The 22,773-nt window shown below is 39.0% G+C and overlaps 2 protein-coding genes across 2 annotated transcripts; one reads left to right on the plus strand and one right to left on the minus strand.

Annotated features, from left to right (window-relative positions):
- LOC102189258 (olfactory receptor 1361-like) lies at nt 11,414-12,337 on the plus strand. The gene has a single exon (XM_005696691.3). It carries the CDS (start codon nt 11,414-11,416, stop codon nt 12,335-12,337), a length of 924 nt encoding a protein of 307 aa, XP_005696748.3.
- LOC102187636 (olfactory receptor 11A1-like) lies at nt 15,816-16,763 on the minus strand. The gene has a single exon (XM_005696687.2). It carries the CDS (start codon nt 16,761-16,763, stop codon nt 15,816-15,818), a length of 948 nt encoding a protein of 315 aa, XP_005696744.2.

Below are 22,773 nucleotides of genomic sequence, written 5' to 3' on the forward strand. Positions count from 1 at the left end.
GGATGAACCCAAGGCGAAACACCCCAAGACACATATTAATCAAATTAACAAAGATCAAACACAAAGAACAAATATTAAAAGCAGCAAGGGAAAAACAACAAATAACACACAAGGGGATTCCCATAAGGATAACAGCTGATCTTTCAATAGAAACTCTTCAGGCCAGGAGGGAATGGCAAGACATACTTAAAGTGATGAAAGACAATAACCTACAGCCCAGATTACTGTACCCAGCAAGGATCTCATTCAAATACGAAGGAGAAATCAAAAGCTTTACAGACAAGCAAAACCTGAGAGAATTCAGCACCACCAAATCAGCTCTCCAACAAATTCTAAAGGATATTCTCTAGACGGGAAACACGAAAAGGGTGTATAAACCCGAACCCAAAACAATAATGTAAATGGTAATGGGATCATATTTATCAATAATTACCATAAATGTAAATGGGTTGAACGCCCCAACCAAAAGGCAAAGAGTGGCCGAATGGATATAAAAACAAGACCCCTCTATATGCTGCTTACAAGAGACCCACCTCAAAACAAGGGACAGATACAGACTGAAAGTGAAGGGCTGGAAAAAGATATACCACGCAAATAGAGACCAAAAGAAAGCAGGAGTGGCAATACTCATATCCGATAAAATAGACTTTAAAACAAAGGCTGTGAAAAGAGACAAGGAAGGCCACTACATAATGATCAAAGGATCAATCCAAGAAGAAGATATAACAATTATAAATATATATGCACCCAATATAGGAGCACCACAATATGTGAGACATATGCTAACAAGTATGAAAGGGGAAATCAACAATAACACAATAATAGTGGGAGACTTTAATACCCCACTCACACCTATGGACAGATCAACTAAACAGAAAATTGACAAAGAAATGCAAACTTTAAATGATACATTAGATCAGTTAGACCTAATTGATATCTATAGGACATTTCACCCCAAAACAATGAATTTCACCTTTTTCTCAAGTGCTCATGGAACCTTCTCCAGGATAGATCACATCCTGGGCCATAAATCTAACCTTGATAAATTCAAAAAAATCGAAATCATTCCAAGCATCTTTTCTGACCATAATGCATTAAAATTAGATCTCAATTACAGGAGAAAAACTATTAAAAATTCCAACATATGGAGGTTGAACAAAACACTTCTGAATAACCAACAAATCACAGAAGAAATCAAAAAAGAAATCAAAGTATGCATAGAAACTAATGAAAATGAAAACACAACAACCCAAAACCTGTGGGACACTATAAAAGCAATGCTAAGAGGCAAGTTCATAGCAATACAGGCATACCTCAAGAAACAAGAAAAAAGTCAAATAAACAACCTAACTCTACAACTAAAGCAACTAGAAAAGGAAGAACTGGAGAACCCCAGAGTTAGTAGAAGGAAAGAAATCTTAAAAATTAGGGCAGAAATAAATGCAAAACAAACAAAAGAGACCATAGCAAAAATCAACAAAGCCAAAAGCTGGTTCTTTGAAAGGATAAGTAAAATTGACAAACCATTAACCAGACTCATCAAGAAGCAAAGAGAGAAAAATCAAATCAATAAAATTAGAAATGAAAATGGAGAGATCACAACAGACAACACAGAAATACAAAGGATCATAAGAGACTACTATCAGCAGTTGTATGCCAATAAGATGGACAACGTGGAAGAAATGGACAAATTCTTAGAAAAGTACAATATTCCAAAATTGAACCAGGAAGAAATAGAAAATCTTAACAGACCCATCACAAGCATGGAAATTGAAACTGTAATCAGAAATCTTCCAGCAAACAAAAGCCCAGGTCCAGACAGCTTCACAGCTGAATTCTACCAAAAATTTTGAGAAGAGCTAACACCTATCCTACTCAAACTCTTCCAGAAAATTGCAGAGGAAGGTAAACTTCCAAACTCATTCTATGAGGCCACCATCACCCTAATACCAAAACCTGACAAAGATGCCACAAAAAAGAAAACTACAGGCCAATATCACTGATGAACATAGATGCAAAAATCCTCAACAAAATTCTAGCAATCAGAATCCAACAACACATTAAAAAGATCATACACCATGACCAAGTGGGCTTTATCCCAGGGATGCAAGGATTCTTCAATATCCGCAAATCAATCAATGTAATTCACCACATTAACAAATTGAAAAATGAAAACCATATGCTTATCTCAATAGATGCAGAGAAGGCCTTTGACAAAATTCAACATCCATTTATGATAAAAACTCTCCAGAAAGCAGGAATAGAAGGAACATACCTCAACATAATAAAAGCTATCTATGACAAACCCACAGCAAACATTATCCTCAATGGTGAAAAATTGAAAGCATTTCCGCTAAAGTCAGGAACAAGACAAGGGTGTCCACTTTCACTGCTACTATTCAACATAGTTCTGGAAGTTTTGGCCACAGAAATAAGACCAGAAAAAGAAATAAACGGAATCCAATTTGGAAAAGAAGTAAAACTCTCACTGTTTGCAGATGACATGATCCTCTACATGGAAAACCCTAAAGACTCCACCAGAAAATTACTAGAGCTAATCCACGAATATAGTAAAGTTGCAGGATATAAAATCAACACACAGAAATCCCTTGCATTCCTATACACTAATAATGAGAAAATAGAAAAAGAAATTAAGGAAACAATTCTATTCACCATTGCAACGAAAAGAATAAAATACTTAGGAATATATCTACATAAAGAAACTAAAGACCTATATATAGAAAACTATAAAACATTGATGAAAGAAATCAAAGAGGACACTAATAAATGGAGAAATATACCATGTTCATGGATCAGAAGAATCAATATAGTGAACATGAGTATACTACCCAAAGCAATTTACAAATTCAATGCAATCCCTATCAAGCCATATTTTTCACAGAACTAGAACAAATAATTTCAAGATTTGTATGGAAATACAAAAAACCTCGAATTGCCAAAGCAATCTTGAGAAAGAAGAATGGAACTGGAGGAATCAACTTGCCTGACTTCAGGCTCTACTACAAAGCCACAGTCATCAAAACAGTATGGTACTGGCACAAAGACAGACATATAGATCAATGGAACAAAATAGAAAGCCCAGAGATAAATCCACACACATATGGACACCTTATCTTTGACAAAGGAGGCAAGAATATACAATGGAGTAAAGACAATCTCTTTAACAAGTGGTGCTGGGAAAACTAGTCAACCACTTGTAAAAGAATGAAACTAGATCACTTTCTAACACCGCATACAAAAATAAACTCAAAATGGATTAAAGATCTAAATGTAAGACCAGAAACTATAAAACTCCTAGAGGAGAACATAGGCAAAACACTCTCAGACATAAATCACAGCAGGATCCTCTATGATCCACCTCCCAGAATTCTGGAAATAAAAGCAAAAATAAACAAATGGGATCTAATTAAAATTAAAAGCTCCTGCACAACAAAGGAAAATATAAGCAAGGTGAAAAGACAGCCTTCTGAATGGGAGAAAATAATAGCAAATGAAGCAACTGACAAACAACTAATCCCAAAAATATACAAGGAACTTATGCAACTCAATTCCAGAAAAATAAACGACCCAATCAAAAAATGGGCCAAAGAACTAAATAGACATTTCTCCAAAGAAGACATACGGATGGCTAACAAACACATGAAAAGATGCTCAACATCACTCATTATTAGAAAAATGCAAATCAAAACCACAATGAGGTACCACTTCACACCAGTCAGAATGTCTGCAATCCAAAAATCTGCAAGCAATAAATGCTGGAGAGGGTGTGGAGAAAAGGGAACCCTCCTACATTGTTTGTGGGAATGCAAACTAGTACAACCACTATGGAGAACAGTGTGGAGATTCCTTAAAAAATTGCAAATAGAACTACCTTATGACCCAGCAATCCCACTGCTAGGCATACACACCGAGGAAACCAGAAGTGAAAGAGACACATGTACCCCAATGTTCATCGCAGCACTGTTTATAATAGCCAGGGCATGGAAACAACCTAGATGTCCATCAGCAGATGAATGGATAAGAAAGCTGTGGTACATATACACAATGGAGTATTACTCAGCCATTAAAAAGAATTCATTTGAATCAGTTCTGATGAGATGGATGAAACTGGAGCCGATCATACAGAGTGAAGTAAGCCAGAAAGAAAAACACCAATACAGTATACTAACACATATATATGGAATTTAGAAAGATGGCAATGACGACCCTGTATGCAAGACAGGAAAAAAGACACAGATGTGTATAACGAACTTTTGGATTCAGAGGAAGAGGGAGAGGATGGGATGATTTGGGAGAATGGCATTCTAACATGTATACTATCATGTAAGAATCGAATCGCCAGTCTATGTCTGACGCAGGATACAGCATGCTTGGGGCTGGTGCATGGGGATGACCCAGAGAGATGTTATGGGGAGGGAGGTGGGAGGGGGGTTCATGTTTGGGAACGCATGTAAGAATTAAAGATTTTAAAATTAAAAAAATAAAAAATAAAAAAAATAAAAATTTAAAAAATGGCTAGGTAAAATCTTATTAGCTTTAAGTTCCATTTAGTAAAGACCTTTTAAAATAGGTTATACATTAAAAAAAATTAGTATGTTTCGTTGGCATCAGAAGGGAACAATAGAAAAAAAAAATTCCAGTTTTGTTTATAAAAGAAAGTGTATCGGAGAAGGCATCTTAACCCTGAACTACCTCAGACCAGAATTTCTATGGATCAGAATTTTTTACATAATCTAACCTTCATGGAAACTAAACTATAGAGGAGCACATGGTTACCTACCACTGCATGACACACTGTTACCGAAAACACAGACGTTTAGATACATTTAATTAAGCTGCATTATTCTGTGGTTCAAAAATTGGGAAGAGTACAGTAGGGAGGTACTAACTCCATTTAATATATTTCAGGTCTCAACTGAGATGACTTTATCAATAGATGTATGAAAATAATTTTATAAACTCAATATGTTTTATGACAAAAGTTCAGAGTACTAAAAATAAAAGGACACATATGACATATTGTAGCTGTATTTTAGTCTCTTCAAGTTACTCTTATATAAGGAGACAGACCAGTGAATAGTAAAAGTTTTGCGTTTTAAGTAATTTTTCTAAGTTACTTCCAAATCAATGTTAGGCTTCAGTTTAATTGTTAATTTCCATCCTCAACCCTATCTATAGGAAACTTTCTCAACAGAAAATTCCTCTAGGTTTTTCACTAATGAGTAACTATGGGAACTGAGTCTCTAAGGCCAGAAAGATTTATTTTGTAGCCAAACACTTTCTGGTCCCAAGAGAAATGAAGACTGATAATGCTCAGCTCCTAAATGCATTGTCTTTAGCTGGTACATCAGAATATTCCAAGGCCCTCAAATTCTTTGTTCTTTCCCATCCACCTACCAATGACATTGGATAGAACAAATATTTCTAACGTCATCACTTACGGAGTAAAGATTAGAGAAATCAGAGGCATGGGTTGAAGATGTCATGTGCCAAATGGAGTAATGGGATCAGCTTTCAAAGTGGACCTAGAGATTTCAAGTTCTGTACTTGTGGGCTACATAACGTAGAAAGTCTCTTTTGATTTGTGTATCCGTTTCCAAGGCAGTATATAAATCAAACCAGCTGAAAGAGCATATCTTAAATGGTAAAACTGCTATGGTAGAAATGTTTAGTTGGAAATTAAATATATATGTCTAGAGTTAGAAATATAAGTTGAAATTAAAGGTATAATTTGAGAGCTATGTGTTTATAGATATGTGAAGCATAAAAGACAGAACAGAGGAGAGGTACGAAAGTGAATAAGAAGAAGGAAGAGCAGCAAGCAGTCAATCAGGCTGAAAACAAGTCTGCACTGGAAAGTGAGAGCTGGGAGGGTATTCTGAAAGCAAGGTTTTTTTGTTTTGGGTTTTTTCTTTTTTTTAATGTTTGAGGTAAGAAAAAAAAGCATCAAGCCTGTTAAGTGTTACTGAGAGGTCAAGTAATTTAAAGACTGAGAATTGAACTTTGACATTGACAAGAGTGAATTCAGTGGAATGGTAAGACCAAACGTTTGATTGAACTCAGTTCAAGAGAAGATTAAAGGCAAACGGTTTGAAAAGTAATTGGCAATAAGTAGTGGAGACCTGGCGTGCTGCGATTCATGGGGTCACAAAGAGTCGGACACAACTGAGCGACTGAACTGAACTGAATGGAGACACTGAGCTTTTGATGACTTTGCTCTAAAATCAGAGAAGAGGGCCATCATCTGGAGAAGGCTACAGGAACTCACCAGGTTTCGGGTATGCTCTATCTGAGGCTAAACTTTTAAAGATGGTTAGAAAACCCTCATTACTTTGAGGTGTTAAAACAGTATTTAGGTAATTTCAATATTGAGCCACACTTGTCTTGAGACCTAAGGTAAACCATATATTCTCTAGAGTTCTAAATAAATGTACATATATATAATAGTATAATTCTATCATTTATACTATAATTGAGAGATGGATATAAAATATAAACCTAGAGGTGGGTATAGTAACAGTGAGGCTATTCAGTAATAGTCAAGGAGGCATAACCTGAGAGATTTGGAATGTGAGAATTACAGCCCTGTCTGAGCTGAATAAGTAATATTCTAAAGCAGTAAGTGGAGAGGGTAATGGCAACCCACTCCTGTATTCTTGCCTGGAAAATGCCATGGACAGAGGAACCTGGCGGGCTAGAGTCCATGGGGTCCCAAAGAGTAGGACACAACTGAGTGACTGAACTGAAAGAGATAAAGGAGTACAGGAAGACTTAATCTTGTAAAAAGTGGGATCTCTTTCAGTTCTCAATGAAAAAGGATAGAGAAAATGAAAGCAAAAAAGAGCAATACAGATGATAAAAGAATATATTTTGCTATATTTGAATTCTACACAGCACATTAATGACATCCACATCATCTGACATTGGAAAATGATAGAAAAGCAAATTCTCATGTCCCACCTCAGAACTCTTCAATCAGAACCTCTGGGTGGATCCTAGGAATCTGGGACTTCACTGACTCAGCAAATGATCCTTAAGCATGCTAAGGTTTCAGAATCTCTGTTCTCACGTATTTAAAAATGCTTGGCTTGAAAAAGGAAAGTGTTAAGTCTCTTTATCCTGAGTCAGTTAACATTGGAACATTTAAAGTTTGTTAGAAACAAGGGAGAAATGATGCTATCAGTGGAAAAGAAAATGTAACTGTGCCTATCACAAGATTCCTTATAAGGCTTTGATTATGGATGCCACACACTGCAAAAATGTTGAAGAGCATCTACCTTACACAACTCATTATTAGCAGACACAAATAAAACTTTTATTCAGGTGTAATTGATTGTTTCCAAGAAGCAGAGTACCGTTCATCTCTTCAGGGTAGTTGACACAAAGGGCATTTTCTCCTCTACTCACACATGAGAAATACATAGATGTCCTCATGTTTTGAGAGCAACTACTGAACAACAATCCTGGGAAACAACCATATACTCATGACCTAGGTGGTGCTTAAAATAGTGTAAAGAACCGTCATCCCTACTGGGCTTCCCAGGGGACACTAGTAGTAAAGAACCTGCCTGCAAATGCAGAAGATATAATGTATCTTCAATCCCTAGGTCAGGAAGACCTCCTGGAGGGCATGACAACCCACTCTGGTATTCTTACCTGGAGAATCCCATGGACAGAGGAGCCTGGCAGGCTACAATCCATAGGACTGCAAAGAGTCAGACACGACTGAGCGACTTAGAATGCATGCACTCATGCATGGTCCCTGCTCCCAGGAATTTATACTATAATTGAGAAAAGGAGAATGAATGCTGCTGAGTAATGGAAAATCCTATCTTACTGATAGGAGGATGCAGACACAGAAGTTCTTGATAAAGAGGCCAGTGGATATGTGATGCAACACAAAACAAGATATTAGAAAGATGTAAACCAGGGAGAGTCAGGCCCAAAGAAGAAAGCCCTAAAATTTATGGCAGATGCTAACAGCTTGGAACTTAGCAACTAGAGGTAGAGACAGTGAAGCCTGTTAGCTGCTGGTGAAACTAACCAGGAATGAGTTGACTAGAGAAAGCTCAAAAAGAATGCCAATTTTTAAAAGTGAGAAAGAGTCTGAAGTGAAGGACATTTCATAGGAAATAAAACTCACCATACTTGGTCTCAACTTGGTGAAGGAATTAGATGAATCAATGTTTCCAACCCATGTTACCAGGACAGTTTTTGTAGGAAAGAAATTTTATTCTTGAAATGGAGAAATACTTTTAGGGGAAGACAACCCATCATCCTCTCCTACCTTCACTTACCATTTATTTCATTATCTGACATATATCATACTTTGTATTCCAAGCACTGGAGAGGAAAACCTGATCCAATCTCAACCATAATGATCATAGCATTTTGTTAGGGAGACCAACATTAACTAAATAACTTCAATATTTGAATAAATATGATTACATCCTCCATATTACAATTGCAGTAAACTACCAAAGTGCCATGAGAACACAGAAAAGGAAGCATTGTCTTAGACAAAGAGGCAATGGAGGACTTTTCCTAAGAAAGTTAGAGGTTAGAAGGATGAGCAAGAACTGACTTGAAGCAGAGAATGAACATGCTGTATGTAAGGTGCAGCCAGTGTTGCTGGGGAACAGACGATGAGTGGACAGTGAGACACCTCGAGGTCAAAACCAAATGAGCTTTCTAGACGTGACAAGGTATTTTTCATAACAGCAATGGTTCTCTGGAGATTCTTTTTTTTTTTAATTTAATTGAAGTACGGTTGATTTACAGTATTGTTTTAATTTCTGCTGTACAAAATAGTGACTCAGTTATACATCTTCTATTTTTCATGTTCTTTTCCATTATGGTTTATCAGAGAATATTGAATATGTTCCATGTGCCATATAAGTAGGATCTTGCTGTTTATCCATCCTATACATAATACTTTGCTTTGCTAATCCTAAATGCCCAATACTTACCTCCTCCACCTGTTTCCTCCTCTTCCCCCTCCCCCTTGGCAACCACAAGTCTGCTCTTTTTACTTCCCTGACCAGGGATTGATCCCCAGCCATGGCAGGCAGTGAGAGCAATGAGTCCTAACGACCGGGCTGCCAGGGAACTCCCACAAGCTTGTTCTCTAGTTCTGTGAGTCTGTTTCTGTTTCATAGATACGTTCATTTGTGCCATTTTTTAGATTCCACATATAACTGATATCATATGGTATTCATCTTTCCCTTTCTGATTTACTTCACTTAGTATGATCATCTCTAGGTCATTCTATGTTGCTGCAAATAGCATTATTTCTTTTTTTAATGACTGAGTAATATTCCATTGCAATAACCTCAGATATGCAGATGACACCACCCTTATGGCAGAAAGGGAAGAGGAACTAAAAAGCCTCTTGAGGAAAGTGAAAGAGGAGAGTGAAAAAGTTGGCTTAAAGCTAAACATTCAGAAAATGAAGATCATGGCATCTGGTCCCATCACTTCACGGGAAATAGATAGGGAAACAGTGGCAGACTTTATTTTGGGGGGCTCCAAAATCACTGCAGATGGTGACTGCAGCCATGAAATTAAAAGATGCTTACTCCTTGGAAGGAAAGTTATGACCAACCTAGATAGCATATTCAAAAGCAGAGACATTACTTTGCTGACAAAGGTCCATCTAGTCAAGGCTACGGTTTTTCCAGTGGTCATGTATGGATGTGAGAGTTGGACTGTGAAGAAAGCTGAGCACCAAAGAATTGATGCTTTTGAACTGTGGTGTTGGAGAAGACTCTTGAGAGTCCCTTGGACTGCAAGGAGATCCAACCAGTCCATTCTAAAGGAGACCAGTCCTGGGTGTTCAGTGGAAGGGCTGATGCTAAAGCTGAAACTTCAATACTTTGGCCACCTCATGCGAAGAGTTGACTCATTGGAAAAGACCCTGATGCTGGGAGGGATTGGAGACAGGAGGAGAAGGGGACGACAGAGGATGAGATGGCTGGATGGCATCACTGACTCGATGGACATGAGTTTGAGTAAATTCCGGGAGTTGGTGATGGACAGGGAGTCCTGGCGTGCTACGATTCATGGGGTCACAAAGAGTCAGACACAACTGAGCGACTGAACTGGACTGAGCGACTGAACTGAACTGAACTGAATATTCCATTGTGTTCCATGTTTACATCTTCTTTCCCCATTCATCTGTCAATAAGTATTTAGGTTTTTCCATGTCTTTGTTATTGTAAATAGTGTTGCTATGAACATAAGGGTACATGTGACTTTTTTAATCATAGTTTTGTCTGGGTATATGCCCAGAAGTGCTGAGAAGGCAATGGCACCCCACTCCAGTACTCTTGCTTGGAAAATCCCATGGACGGAGGAGCCTGGTAGGCTGCAGTCCAAGGGGTCGCTAAGAGTAGGACATGACTGAGTGACTTCACTTTCACTTTTCACTTTCATGCATTGGAGAAGGAAATGGCTCCCGACTCCAGTGTTCTTGCCTGGAGAATCCCAGGGACAGGGGAGCCTGGTGGGCTGCCGTCTATGGGGTTGCACAGAGTCGGACACAACTGAAGTGACTTAGCAGCATGCCCAGAAGTGAAACTGCTGGGTCATATGGCAACTCTACTTTTAGTTTTTGGAGGAACCTCCATATTGTTTTCCACAGTGGATGCAAAAATTTACATTCCCACCAACAGTGTAAGAGGGTTGCTTTTGCTCCATGTTCTATCCAGCACTTATTATTTTGTATACTTTTTAATGGTGGGCATTCTTACTCATGTAAGGTGGTACCTCGTTGTAGTTTTGATTTGCATTTCTCTAATAATTAGCAATGCTGAGCATCTTTACATGCACCTACTGGCCATTTGTATGTAGAGATCCATTTTTTAAACGATGAAGTGACATGATGAGATCTTCTGTTTTGAAAAGACCATAGTATGGAGAATGTATGGGATGGGGGCATGATCCTTGTGAAAACAGTTACGAGGATACTGACTCTGTAGGTGGGTAGGTATTTATTGAGCCCCTTCTATGTGCCAGGCATTAAGCTAAGTACTGAAACACAGCCTGTGCCTTGAAAGACTCACAGTCTTGTGAAGAAAACAGATTAACAAGCAAGTAGTTAAATCACCAATTATACAAAGTATCATTAAGAAAACTCTTTACACTTTAAGACCTCCAGGAAATCTCTGTTGTTTCTCTCATTCGCTTCCCTTGATGTTTCCTTAATTTGACCATCTTTTGTGAGGTACACCTCTTGTCTTCCCCACTGGTATTTTGTTTATCCATTCTTCCCATTGGTGGTATAAGTAAAACCCATTGCCAAGGGAAAGGATCCAAGGTTTTATCCATCTGTAGCTAACTAAGTGAATCCTCTTTATGCTGATTCTTTTCCTGTAGCCCATCAAGACCTGAAATGAACTGCAGCAAGAACCCTGACTTTGTCCTCTCAGGAATGTCCAGTGACCCAGACAAGCCACAGCTCCTCTTTGGTCTCTTCCTGACCCTCTACTTGCTGAGTCTCTTAGGAAACTCGCTATTGCTGCTGGCTATTGGTGCTGACATCCACCTCCACACTCCCATGTACTTCTTCCTCAGCCAGCTCTCCCTGGTCGACCTCTGCTCCACTACCACCACAGCCCCCAAAATGCTGGAGACTTTGTGGACCAGCAACGGATCGATCTCCTTCTCTGAGTGTCTAGCCCAATTATATTCCTTCGCAGTTTTTGCTAACATGGACAACCTGCTTTTGACTGCCATGGCTATCGACCGCTACGCTGCCGTCTGCCATCCCCTGCACTATGCACTCCTAATGACTCCTTGCAGATGTGCACTGCTGGTGGGTGGGGCATGGGGAGTGGCCCACTCCAACTCTTTGATCCAAACCTTAATGTTAACTCGACTATCATTCCATACTAATCTAGAGATTCCTCACTTTTTTTGTGATTTCAAACCACTCTTAAGGTTTTCCTGCTCTGATACCCACCTCAATGAGGACCTGATGATGGTTCTGACAGGACTCTTAGGAATCGGCCCTCTCCTCTGCATCATAAACTCCTATGCCCGTATTTTCCTTGCTGTATCTCGGGTCCCATCAGCACAGGGGAAGAAGAAAGCCCTGGCCACATGCAGCTCCCACCTCTCCACGGTCATCCTCTTCTACAGCTCGGTCTTTGCCACCTACCTGAAGTCCCTGTCAGCTTCTCATGCCTCTGGGGAGCTGGGTGCTGCTGTCATGTATGCCCTGGTAACCCCCACTCTCAATCCTTTCATTTATAGTCTAAGAAATAAGGAAGTGAAGAGTTCCCTGAAAAGAATTCTGAGTATGAAAAGTTCTTGAGATTAAGGATAATCTCCATAAAAAAGCATTTGGAAAAAATCTCTCCCCACTTCACCACCACATTTACAAAGTGCATCAGTTAACATCAAGATTCACACAGAGTATTACATAGACAACTGGAAATAAAACTGATATAGAAACCAGGACAACTTCCATATTTAGGGAATATTTCACCCAGGGAATTCCCAAGGTTGTGAATCAACACATGAGCAATCCCACTCACCAAGAAATCAGAAATCAAGAGTTTGAAACATGGGGCACCTCAAGCAACTGAAAGTTGTAGGATAAGGCACAAGAGAAGAGGGATCTTTGTAGAAGATATCCAAAAATAGTTTGGGGGAAACAGATGCTGTGGCTGACTTCAAGGTATGAATGGAAAGACCATTTTAGACTTATCAGAAAGAAGCTGCTATAGGATTGAAATAAAACACATGAAAAGTGGAGCAGGGCTTGGAGAAGAGCAGTACCAGGAAAGTGGGCTGCTCTGCACACCTTATCAATACCCTTGTTATCAAACTATCACTCTTAAAGTCCAAGTCTTAAGAGTAAAAACCACATCCTTGAGTACACTAGACCTGACTGAACACAGGCCAAATCCAAAACCCTGACCATGCTACCCGGAAGAGAGAATTTGGAGGCTGAGTCATATCACAAAAGAGAGTGACACCTTGGGCTTTCCACAAATCCATATTCCCAGAGCATAAAACCAAGCCTACTTGATTCAAGATGATCTTCAAGGTCAAGACGACCTTCCATGAATTGACATGTCTGCTAGAACAAAAACCAATCTTCTTCTAAAGAAAGTAAGAGAATCCAGAGTTTCCTCAACAACCTATATTCAATCAAAAAATTATCAGTCATACAAATATTTGGTAAAATCTGATCAATATTCAAGAGAAAAGGAAGTGAATAAAAACTAAATTTGATGTGGCCCAGATATAGAAATCCACAGACAAATGTTTTACAACAGCTACAGATACATTCAAAACATTAAAAGAAAATATATGTTCAAATAATTAAATCACTTTGGCATTAATCAGCAACTTTTATCAACTTTTATCCCCTAAAGATATTAGGTGAAAATCTGATTGAAAACTGAATAATACACAGATCAGACAGATGCCACCTGAACCCTCTGGTCAATAATATAAATAGCATCACTAAAAATGGGACAACCAATCATTGTGCACCTCATGATATGGTGCAATAGAAATCACAGGAGCTCTATGATATTCTGCTTAAAAGTTAACCCAGATCCAATCAAGCTTCTATCTTAATATTAGCTTTGTAGTTTAAGTGCCTGATAATTACCCTTTTTATTGTAATGTAAGTGTTTGACATTAAGCTTCTGATTGCCAGGCATTTATTTCAAACACATTTATCTCAAATAAATGTATAGTCAACTACACATCTAGATAAAGAGCTGGGCCACCCCACCCATGAAGTTCTTCTTTTAGAAAACCCTGGATGACCTCCATTAACTGACCACTTGAGTTACTCTGCTTTTCCCGCCCATGCTTTAATTCCTGCTCTCATGTTTTATATTCACCTATGAAGAGTGAACCTATGAAACCCTAGGCAACCCCCACCCTTGACCCTAATAGAAGCAGAGCCTCCGTCTCTCTTTCTCTCTCCCTAAATTCTCTTTGTGTGGCCCCAGATGTGCCATGTAACTTCCAAGACCTATGAATAACAAACCTTATTTTTTCAGGGCTTTCCTGGTGGCTCAGATAGCAAAGAATCTGCCTACAATGCAGAAGACCTGGGTTTGATCTCTGGATTGGGAAGATCCCCTGCAGAGGGGAACAGCTACCTATTCCAGTATTCTGCCCTGGAGAATTCCATGGACAGAGGAACCTGGCAGTCTACAGTGAGCCTGGCAGTCTACAGAACTTTGAAAAAACAAGGTTTGTTTTTTCAAAGTTCTATCATGATTGTTGCTGAGGAGCATCCTGCAATCATAATAAGAACCACAAGGTTCAGCCCAGCCACATCATTGGCCTTGATCAGAGAAATGTCTGTGGGGTCAGCCCAAGTGCGTGCCCGAGGCATTCTTAACTGATGGCATCGCAACACCATCAACAGGCTGAGACCGACACAAAACAATTTTATATAAAATACAAGATATAGGGGTAGACACCAAACAAAACCATAAGTCAGCAGAAAGTTTAATGTAGAATATAAACTCTTCTACAGATAAAGAGATTTCTCCAATAAGTCAAAGGCATGAAAAAAAAGAGAAAGAGAGAGAAGAAGGACTGCTATGAAATAAGAGGCTAAGAAATACAAGATACAAGAACTTTGTTTACATCCTAATTTTAAGAATTTACTTAAAGATAATTAGAGAAATTTGAACCCAGTCTGTGTATCAGATGCCATTGGAGTAGTATTTTTAAATATTGTAGCATCAGGTTTGGCACTTTTTTTTCTTTAAATGCCTTTATCAGTCAGCGAGCATACCAAATACAGTAGACCCTTGAACAACACCAAGGTTAAGGGCAATGAACCACTGAGAAGGTGAAGATCCACCCATAACTTTGAGCTGATCCTCCATAAACATGGTTCCTCTGTACATATGAAGTTCCCTATCCACAGATTCAACCACAAATCCTGTACTGCTGCAGTTTTTACTATTGCAAATGTCTGCCTTTAAGTGGACCTATGCAGTTCAAACCCATGTTGTTCAAGGATCAAATGTACTTGCACACAGAATACAATTTATACAACACACACAACACAGTACTTATACAACTGAAATTTGCTCTAAAATTTTCCAAAAAAAGAAGAAGCTTTAGGCAGTAGAAACAGGATTGGCAAACGTTGATATTGATGCTAGATGATGGCTATATGAGGTTCATTTTAATGTTTTATCTACTTTTTTGTACATTTGAAATTTTCTACAATAAAATAGCTAAACAATTAAAATGCATTCAGCTTTAAACTTATTTTAATATGCTTTTCCTTAAACTCAACAATTCAACTCCTAAGAATTTATTGTAGGAAAATCTAAATGTGAACTATATTTGTATGGTGAACTAAGAGCTTTCACAATAGATTACTAAATCATGTTTAGCTATGCTAAAAATCTCACAAGAATAAATAAGTACATATTGGTCAAAATAAAAAAAGGTTCAAGACATAGTCATCAATGAAAACTAGATTACAAACTTCCATGATTCAACTTGTTTTACATACATAATACAGGTAGCCAATATCTCTAGATTTGTTTTGTGTTGCTATTTTTGTATAGCTATTTACTATAGGAAATATTGACAGCCTATTTAATAAAGAAATAATAAAATATTAAAGTAAAATATTTTAAGTAAGCACTTTGAAGTTATTGTTCTACAATACCCATTTTTAGTATAACTATTAAACTTATCACAGAGGGAAATGTAAAAACAGAACAGTTATTCCTACCCAACCAATCCTGGAAGACATCCCGAAGTCCAAATAACATCTTTACCACCATCCCCCGTCAATCAATCGTTTCAGTTTGCTTAACATACAGAAGCCTCCATAGTGCCTGTTGAACTTCCTTATTCCTCAGAGTATAAATCACAGGATTGAAAAGAGGAGTGACCACAGTGTAGAGCAGGGCAAAGACCTTAGAGAGGAGCTGGGAGTGGACAGCAGAGGGTGCGATGTACAAAACCATGAGAGAGCCGTAGAATGTGGACACTACAGCTAGGTGGGAGGAGCACGTGGAGAAAGCCTTCCTTCTGCTGGCCCCAGCAGGAACTCTCAGCACAGCTACCACGATCCGGCCATAAGATGTCAGAATCAGTCCAAAGGGAACAGTGAGGCAGACCACAGACAGAATGAATGTTGTCATCTGGGCTACACTGGGATCTGAGCAGGCCAGGCTCATCAAAGGCATGAAGTCACAGTAAAAGTGGTCAATGTGGTTGGGGCCACAGAATCTCAGTTGGGCCATGAGGGCTACAACCAAGCCATCTACCAGAAAGCCAGAGAGCCAGGCTATGACCACCAGCCCCAAACACCACCTGGGTCCCATCAGGAGAGGGTAGCGGAGGGGGTAGCAGATGGCCAGGTAGCGATCATATGCCATGACAGCCAGTAGGAAGCACTCAGCAGTGGCTAAAGAACCAAAGATAAAGAACTGGAGCAAGCAACCAGCCACAGAGATGGCTGCCTCCTGCAAGAAGCCCTCCAACATTTTGGGCACCACTGAGGAAGTATAGAGGATCTCCAGGAAGGACAGATTAGCGAGGAAGAAATACATGGGTGTGTGGAGTCTCTGAGAGCTAACCACCGCCACAATGATTAGCATGTTCCCTAGGATGATGGATGCGTAGATGACAGTGAACACAATAAAGAGAAGGAGATGCAGCTCAGCTCTGACATAGAAACCAAGAAGGACAAATTCAGTAATAGTTTGGTTTCCTATGGAGACCATTTCCATGAAGATCATCCAAGTTTCTGCAGTGATTAAGCAAGAGATTCTAGTGCATCTTTGCATCTTCTACACCAAGCCTGAGATAAGTAGAGCTAAAATGAAAAAGATAAAGTTGAGTCTCAAAAACAAGAATCTTTAACACATGTTGTCCTCTTCTCTCCCCTTTTTAATTGCTTACTGCTTTTCCAACTCCTGTCCTCCGCTGCATTCCTTAACTGTGCACATATTCAAGACTAAAGAAAGTTGATCCAAACTCACATTCCAGTCTTTAGAAACCTTAACCTATTAGTTCAATCTAATATTTTTATGATATAATACATTCTATCTTCCCAATCTCTATAACCAGTCATAGAGCCTTCCTCATGAGCAACAATATAATGTCATTCAAATGTCTGCTTTGTGTCCTATCACAGCTTACAATCAGCGTGATTTTTTTTTTTTAAATCTCTTTTGTCTTTCCTGAGCACAACCAGCTCCATTGTGAGTGGTTTGAAAATTCTGCCTGACACTCAAGTTTGCTGTATTGTAGTCGTCTTTATCTTAACACTGTCTCTTATTCCTCTAGCACCTTATCAATTGTTGCTTGGGAAATTCTTATATAGTCCCTCTTCGCTATCCCACCATTAGTGTCATGACCTCTTTAGCACAATTTTGGCCTCACAGTCTCTAGATTCCCCTCTCCCTTACCAAAATAATCTTCTTTACATTCTAATTTCATACAAGATTTTATACTACAAACATGACAAATAATAAGATTGAGGAATGTACAGATGCCACATGAGTAGAGAGAAACTCAACCCAGACTAGGATCTGAGGGAGTGTAATAATCAAGGTCAGAGATGTTCCCTGAGGAAGTAATTGTAGGTAAAAAGACTTGAAGAACAAGAGTCAGCCAGGCAAAGGATGGGAGAGTGAGTTCAGCATTCTAGGCAGGAGAGACACAATGGAAAGCAAAGACAAGTAACTGAGTGAAGAGCTGAAAATGCACCTGAGTACCTGCAAGGAAGATCTCATATGCTATCCAAAGGGATGTGTGTGTGTTTATTAAAGATGAGAATGCATCAAATGATTGGAAGCAGAGGGGAAAAGTATAGGAAAAAATGCAGCTATTCCTGTGTGTGTGTGTGTTATCACAGAATCAGCTAGCAGAGTCTGTGAAAATATGGTTGTCATACACAAGACGGTTCTTGGGAATGTTTTAAAAATTTACTCAGGTACTTCCATAGAGGTCCAGTGGTTAAGACTGCGCACTTCCACCACAGGGGCACGGGTTTGATCCCTGGTCAGGGAACTAAGATCCTGCCTGCTATGCAGCCAAAAACTCTCAGAGGGAGAGGGTGGGATGATTTGGGAGAATGGCATTGAGGCATGTATACTGTCATGTAAGCATCGAATCACCAGTCTATGTCCGATGCAGGATACAGCATGCTTGGGGCTGGTGCATGGGGATGACCCAGAGGTATGTTGTGGGGATGGAGGTGGGAGGGGGGTTCATGTTTGGGATCATGTCAATGTATGGCAAAACCAATACAGTATTGTAAAGTAAAATAAAGTAAAATAAAATAAAATAAAATAAAAAAATAAAAATTCACTCACATGAAAACGATTTTCAAGTCATAGCACAATCCTGGCTTTTCAGATCACCACATTTCACTCTATTTTTCAAGGGGTTGGGGAAGTGGGGAGAAAGAAGGAAAACAGAAGATAAAAGGAAGTGAGGATTATAGAGAAATGGGAAAGTTTTAGTGGAAGACGTTGCAACACTGGAATTCCAGAGGGCAACTGGGATTTCTTCAAATCCCTTTGAAAAACAGACTTTTGACTCTCTGGGTTAAAGAAAATGTGTTTATGATCAGAGGAAACAACTCCATAAATACCAATTTTTTACTTATAGTTTAAAGAATCTGTGAACTAAGCTGTGAACAATTATACAAAAATAAGAAACTCACCTGCAAGCACTTCCAAAGGAAAAAAATTGTGAAAAGCAGACTATGTGCTAAGATCTTCCAAAGAGTTCAGGTTACTGAAGTTTCCCAACTTCAACTCCTCCCTTCTTGAGCTCAACCTGAAATAATGTAGGACATTGATTAGAAATGTCACACCTGTCACCTTCCACTCCCCAGAGCCATTCTCTCTTCTATCCATCTCCTTTTCTAGGTCCCCAATTCCTTTGGCTTTCCTTGTTGTAGGTCCTTCCCTTTATCACAAAAGAGGGCTGACAATTGCCAAGAGGGGAGGGGCCCCTGAGAACCAATTACAGATTGACTGGAGAGCAACCTTAAATGAAAAGGAAATATCAGTCCCCTGAGATACTTGTCTTTCTCCAGAGGAGGTTCCTGAACTGTTGGCTTGATCAAAAGTAGAGCAGAAACCAAGGGTTATATGGAAACCCACCTTTCCATCTCCATGGGGGCTAATGCTCTCTGCTAAGCTCTCAATCCTTCTACCCTACACCCAGCTTTCATACCTTTCACCATCCCAGAAAAGTATTTCAGTTGAGACAGCCCTTGAGGAGTAGTGTATGTGGCTTATCAAGGCCTTGCCAATGCTGGGCCTGATTCAAGGGGAAGGAAGCTGGCATATTATTACAAAGTAACATCTACATGATTATATGGTCTTTCAGTGTCCTCCGTGCCCAAATGCCTGCCTGACAGCTCGTCTCCTACTATTCCCTTCTGCAAATTCTCTACAGATACCAGGCTGATCTATTGACTTTTCATCCCCAGCAGTGTGTTCAGTCACTTCACTGTCATCCATCTGAGTCAAACCCTTACTTCATTCCCATTGCTTTTCTAACAGACCAACAGGGAAATCCCCCTTCTTTGAACTCCTGTAAGGTCCACTGTCTACAGCCAACAGTAAATGCCGCCTACATTTTTTTTTAATTCTATAGCTTAAATCATAACTATAATACACCCTAACTGTAACAATTCAAATAAAATAGTAACCTCAAAAAAAAAATGAAGATTCTCTCTTTCTTCCCCTCAAACACTCCACACAACTGAGGAAATCATTGTGAAAGGTTGGTGTCTGTATTTAAATACCTTTCCATTTACTTATAAAAACATATGCAGACATAACATGGGAGCTCAGTTGCTCAGTCATGTCTGACCCTTTGTGACCCCATGGACTATCTGTAGCCCACTTGCTTCCTCTACCCTTGAAATTTTCCAGGGAAGAATGCTAGATCAGGTTTACATTTCCTACTCCAGAGGATCTTCCCAACCCAAAGCTCAAATCCGTGTCTGTTGTGTCTCCTGAACTGACAGGTGGATTCTTTACCAAAGTGCCACTTGGTTAGCCGTAGTATCCAATGATTATTTCCGATGTTGCCAAAGAATTCCATGATATTTGTCAAACAGAAAAAATAAAGTACAAAACAGTATGCTTAGTATGTTCCCATTTGTGTAAAAAGCATAAAATAAACCACTCATACCTGTTTATATGGGCATAGTCAAGAAACTGAGACAGGCCTAGTAGCTGGGACCTTTTGCTATAGTGCTGCAAAGCTTGCACCTTGACACACCTCTCTTCCAGCTACAAAATACAAAGAAACTATATGAAACTAAAGATAACTGTGGGCCTGGGTGAGTTCTGGACCAAAAGATACAAAAGACTAAAGACCCAACTGCCATTTCTGAAGAGCTAGGAGCAAAAACTGTGTGTTCAGAGAAAAGCAGGGTACTGAGGATGCCCCCCTGCCCTTAACAATACAAAATGGTACACAAACCATCTAAGCCACCCCTCTGGCCCCATCCCTCTTCCCACCCTCAGCCTCACCTCATGTAAGGAAGGAGCTCACCCTTCCTCTGTAGCAAGCAATCGAATCTGTTACTTGTTTTCACTCCTTCATGCAGGGAGTGAAGGAGCCCCAGTAAAGTCTTGCCTGAATTTCTTGTCTGGCTTCTAGTCAATTTCTATTGACTGGGGAAATTCAAGAACCCTGGTGGGTATCAAAACTACTCTATCTGTACCTGGATTCTAGGTAAGGGTATCAGTGGTTTCGGGTGATAGAAAGATATAATATTCATTGTGTACATTTTTTTAAAAATTGCTGTGTAAAAACTTTACTATGTTTAAATTTTTACATTTACCAGTTATCCTATAAACAGCTCTTTAAATTTATTTTTTATTTATCAAATTCCAAAAGTAATAGATTCATATTGTAACAAATGAAAACATGATGGGTCCTCCATGTCACTAGGCTATTTCACAAACCAGAGCCCAGTTCTCTTATCTGGTTATTGTTAATAGTTCCCCGATCCCTTCCCTTGCATCTTAAGAAATTTGCACCCAAGGAGTCTTTGACAACAGGATTTCATGGACCTAACTCGAAATGTTTTATCCCATACGTTCCAACACTTCTTGAGGATCAGAGATTCAATTTTACACAAAAGAGATGGTATTCTATCCAGCCAGATTTTAGCAAGACAAATCATAGTCTTTTGTGGTTTCTATTAGAAATTTAGCATTCTTCTTCACTAGACTCAAGCTAGAAATAAGTAATACTCAGGGCAAGTAGTGTATCTTATTCATCTTTGTTCCAGAGGTACATTGTAGTTGTTTCATAAATGGGTAGCAAAACAATGAATAGAAATGCCTTCATGGATGCCTAAATGAAAAACATGGCTTTTGACTCATAATCCTTGGCCTTCTGAAAATGTCTTAAAGTTTCAGCTGGGAAGAAAACACCAAAGATTGCAAGAGGAGATAAGATTACAATAGTCAATATTCATAATTTCTGTATTCAGTATTTGTCAAAACGCTTGCTCTCTAAAATTTATTTGTAATCCCAAAATCAATATTTTCAGTACTTTTCTACTTATGCATGGGTGTTAGCATGTGCACATGGTGAAAAATTGAGTCAGCTGATAGACCTGTTGCCAGCTTAGGTTGAACAAGATAAAGTTTTGCCCTCTTGTTTCAGTTCTATGCTATAAGTAAGTGGCCTTTTCATGGTATATTTAGTGCCATGTTTTTCACAGTTTGGAGTGTTTTTTGGTGATCTCACTGGTCCCCAAGTATAGTACTAAAGTGCTGTCTAATTTCCCAAGGGCAAAAAGACTGTGATGGGCCTTACAGAGAAAAATGCATGTATTAGATAAGCTCTTTTCAGCCATGAGTTACAGTGCTATTGGCTGTGAGTTCAGGGTTAATGAATGACATATATGTAGTGTCTTTAAGCAGAAGCACACTTAAAACAAGACTATACGTTGATCAGTTGACAAAAAGGTGACCAAGAGCTTGTAAGAATATAACCCTGAATTTCCCCTAGAGCAAAAATAAGCATTTGATACTCACAAACAACTTCAGTGTTCAAGGAAATTTTATATAAAAAGCATAACTATTGCAAATAGCAAGAAATTGTTGCATCTCACTTTTTAAAATTAAGTCTTTATTGAACTTGTGACAAAATGGCTTCTGTTTTATGTTTGGGGTTTTTGGCCAGGAGGCATGTGGGATCTTAGCTCCTGGACCAGGAATCAAACCCACACCCCCTTCACTGGAAGGCAAAGTCTTAACCACTGGACTACCAAAGAAGTCCCTGTAATCTCATTTAAAAATGAGAAATCTAAACACCTATCCTACTCAAACTATTCTAGAAAATTGCAGAGGAAGGTAAACTCCCAAACTCATTCTATGAGGCCACATCACCCTAATACCAAAACCAGACAAAGATGCCACAAAAAAAGAAAACTACAGGCCAATATCACTTATGAACATAGATGCAGAAATTCACAACAAAATTCTAGCAAACAGAATCCAACAACATCATACATGATGACCAAGTGGGCTTTATCCAGGGATGCAAGGATTCTTCAATATTTGCAAATCAATCAATGTGATACACCACATTAACAAATTGAAAAATAAAAACCACATATTATCTCAATAGATGCAGAGAAAGCCTTTGATAAAAGTCAACACCCATTTATGATAAAAACTCTCCAGAAAGCAGGCATAGAAGGAACATATCTCAACACAATAAAAGCCATACATGATAAACCCGCAGCAA

The sequence above is a fragment of the Capra hircus genome, chromosome 23 (assembly GCF_001704415.2).
Source record: "Capra hircus breed San Clemente chromosome 23, ASM170441v1, whole genome shotgun sequence".
NCBI lineage: Eukaryota > Metazoa > Chordata > Mammalia > Artiodactyla > Bovidae > Capra > Capra hircus.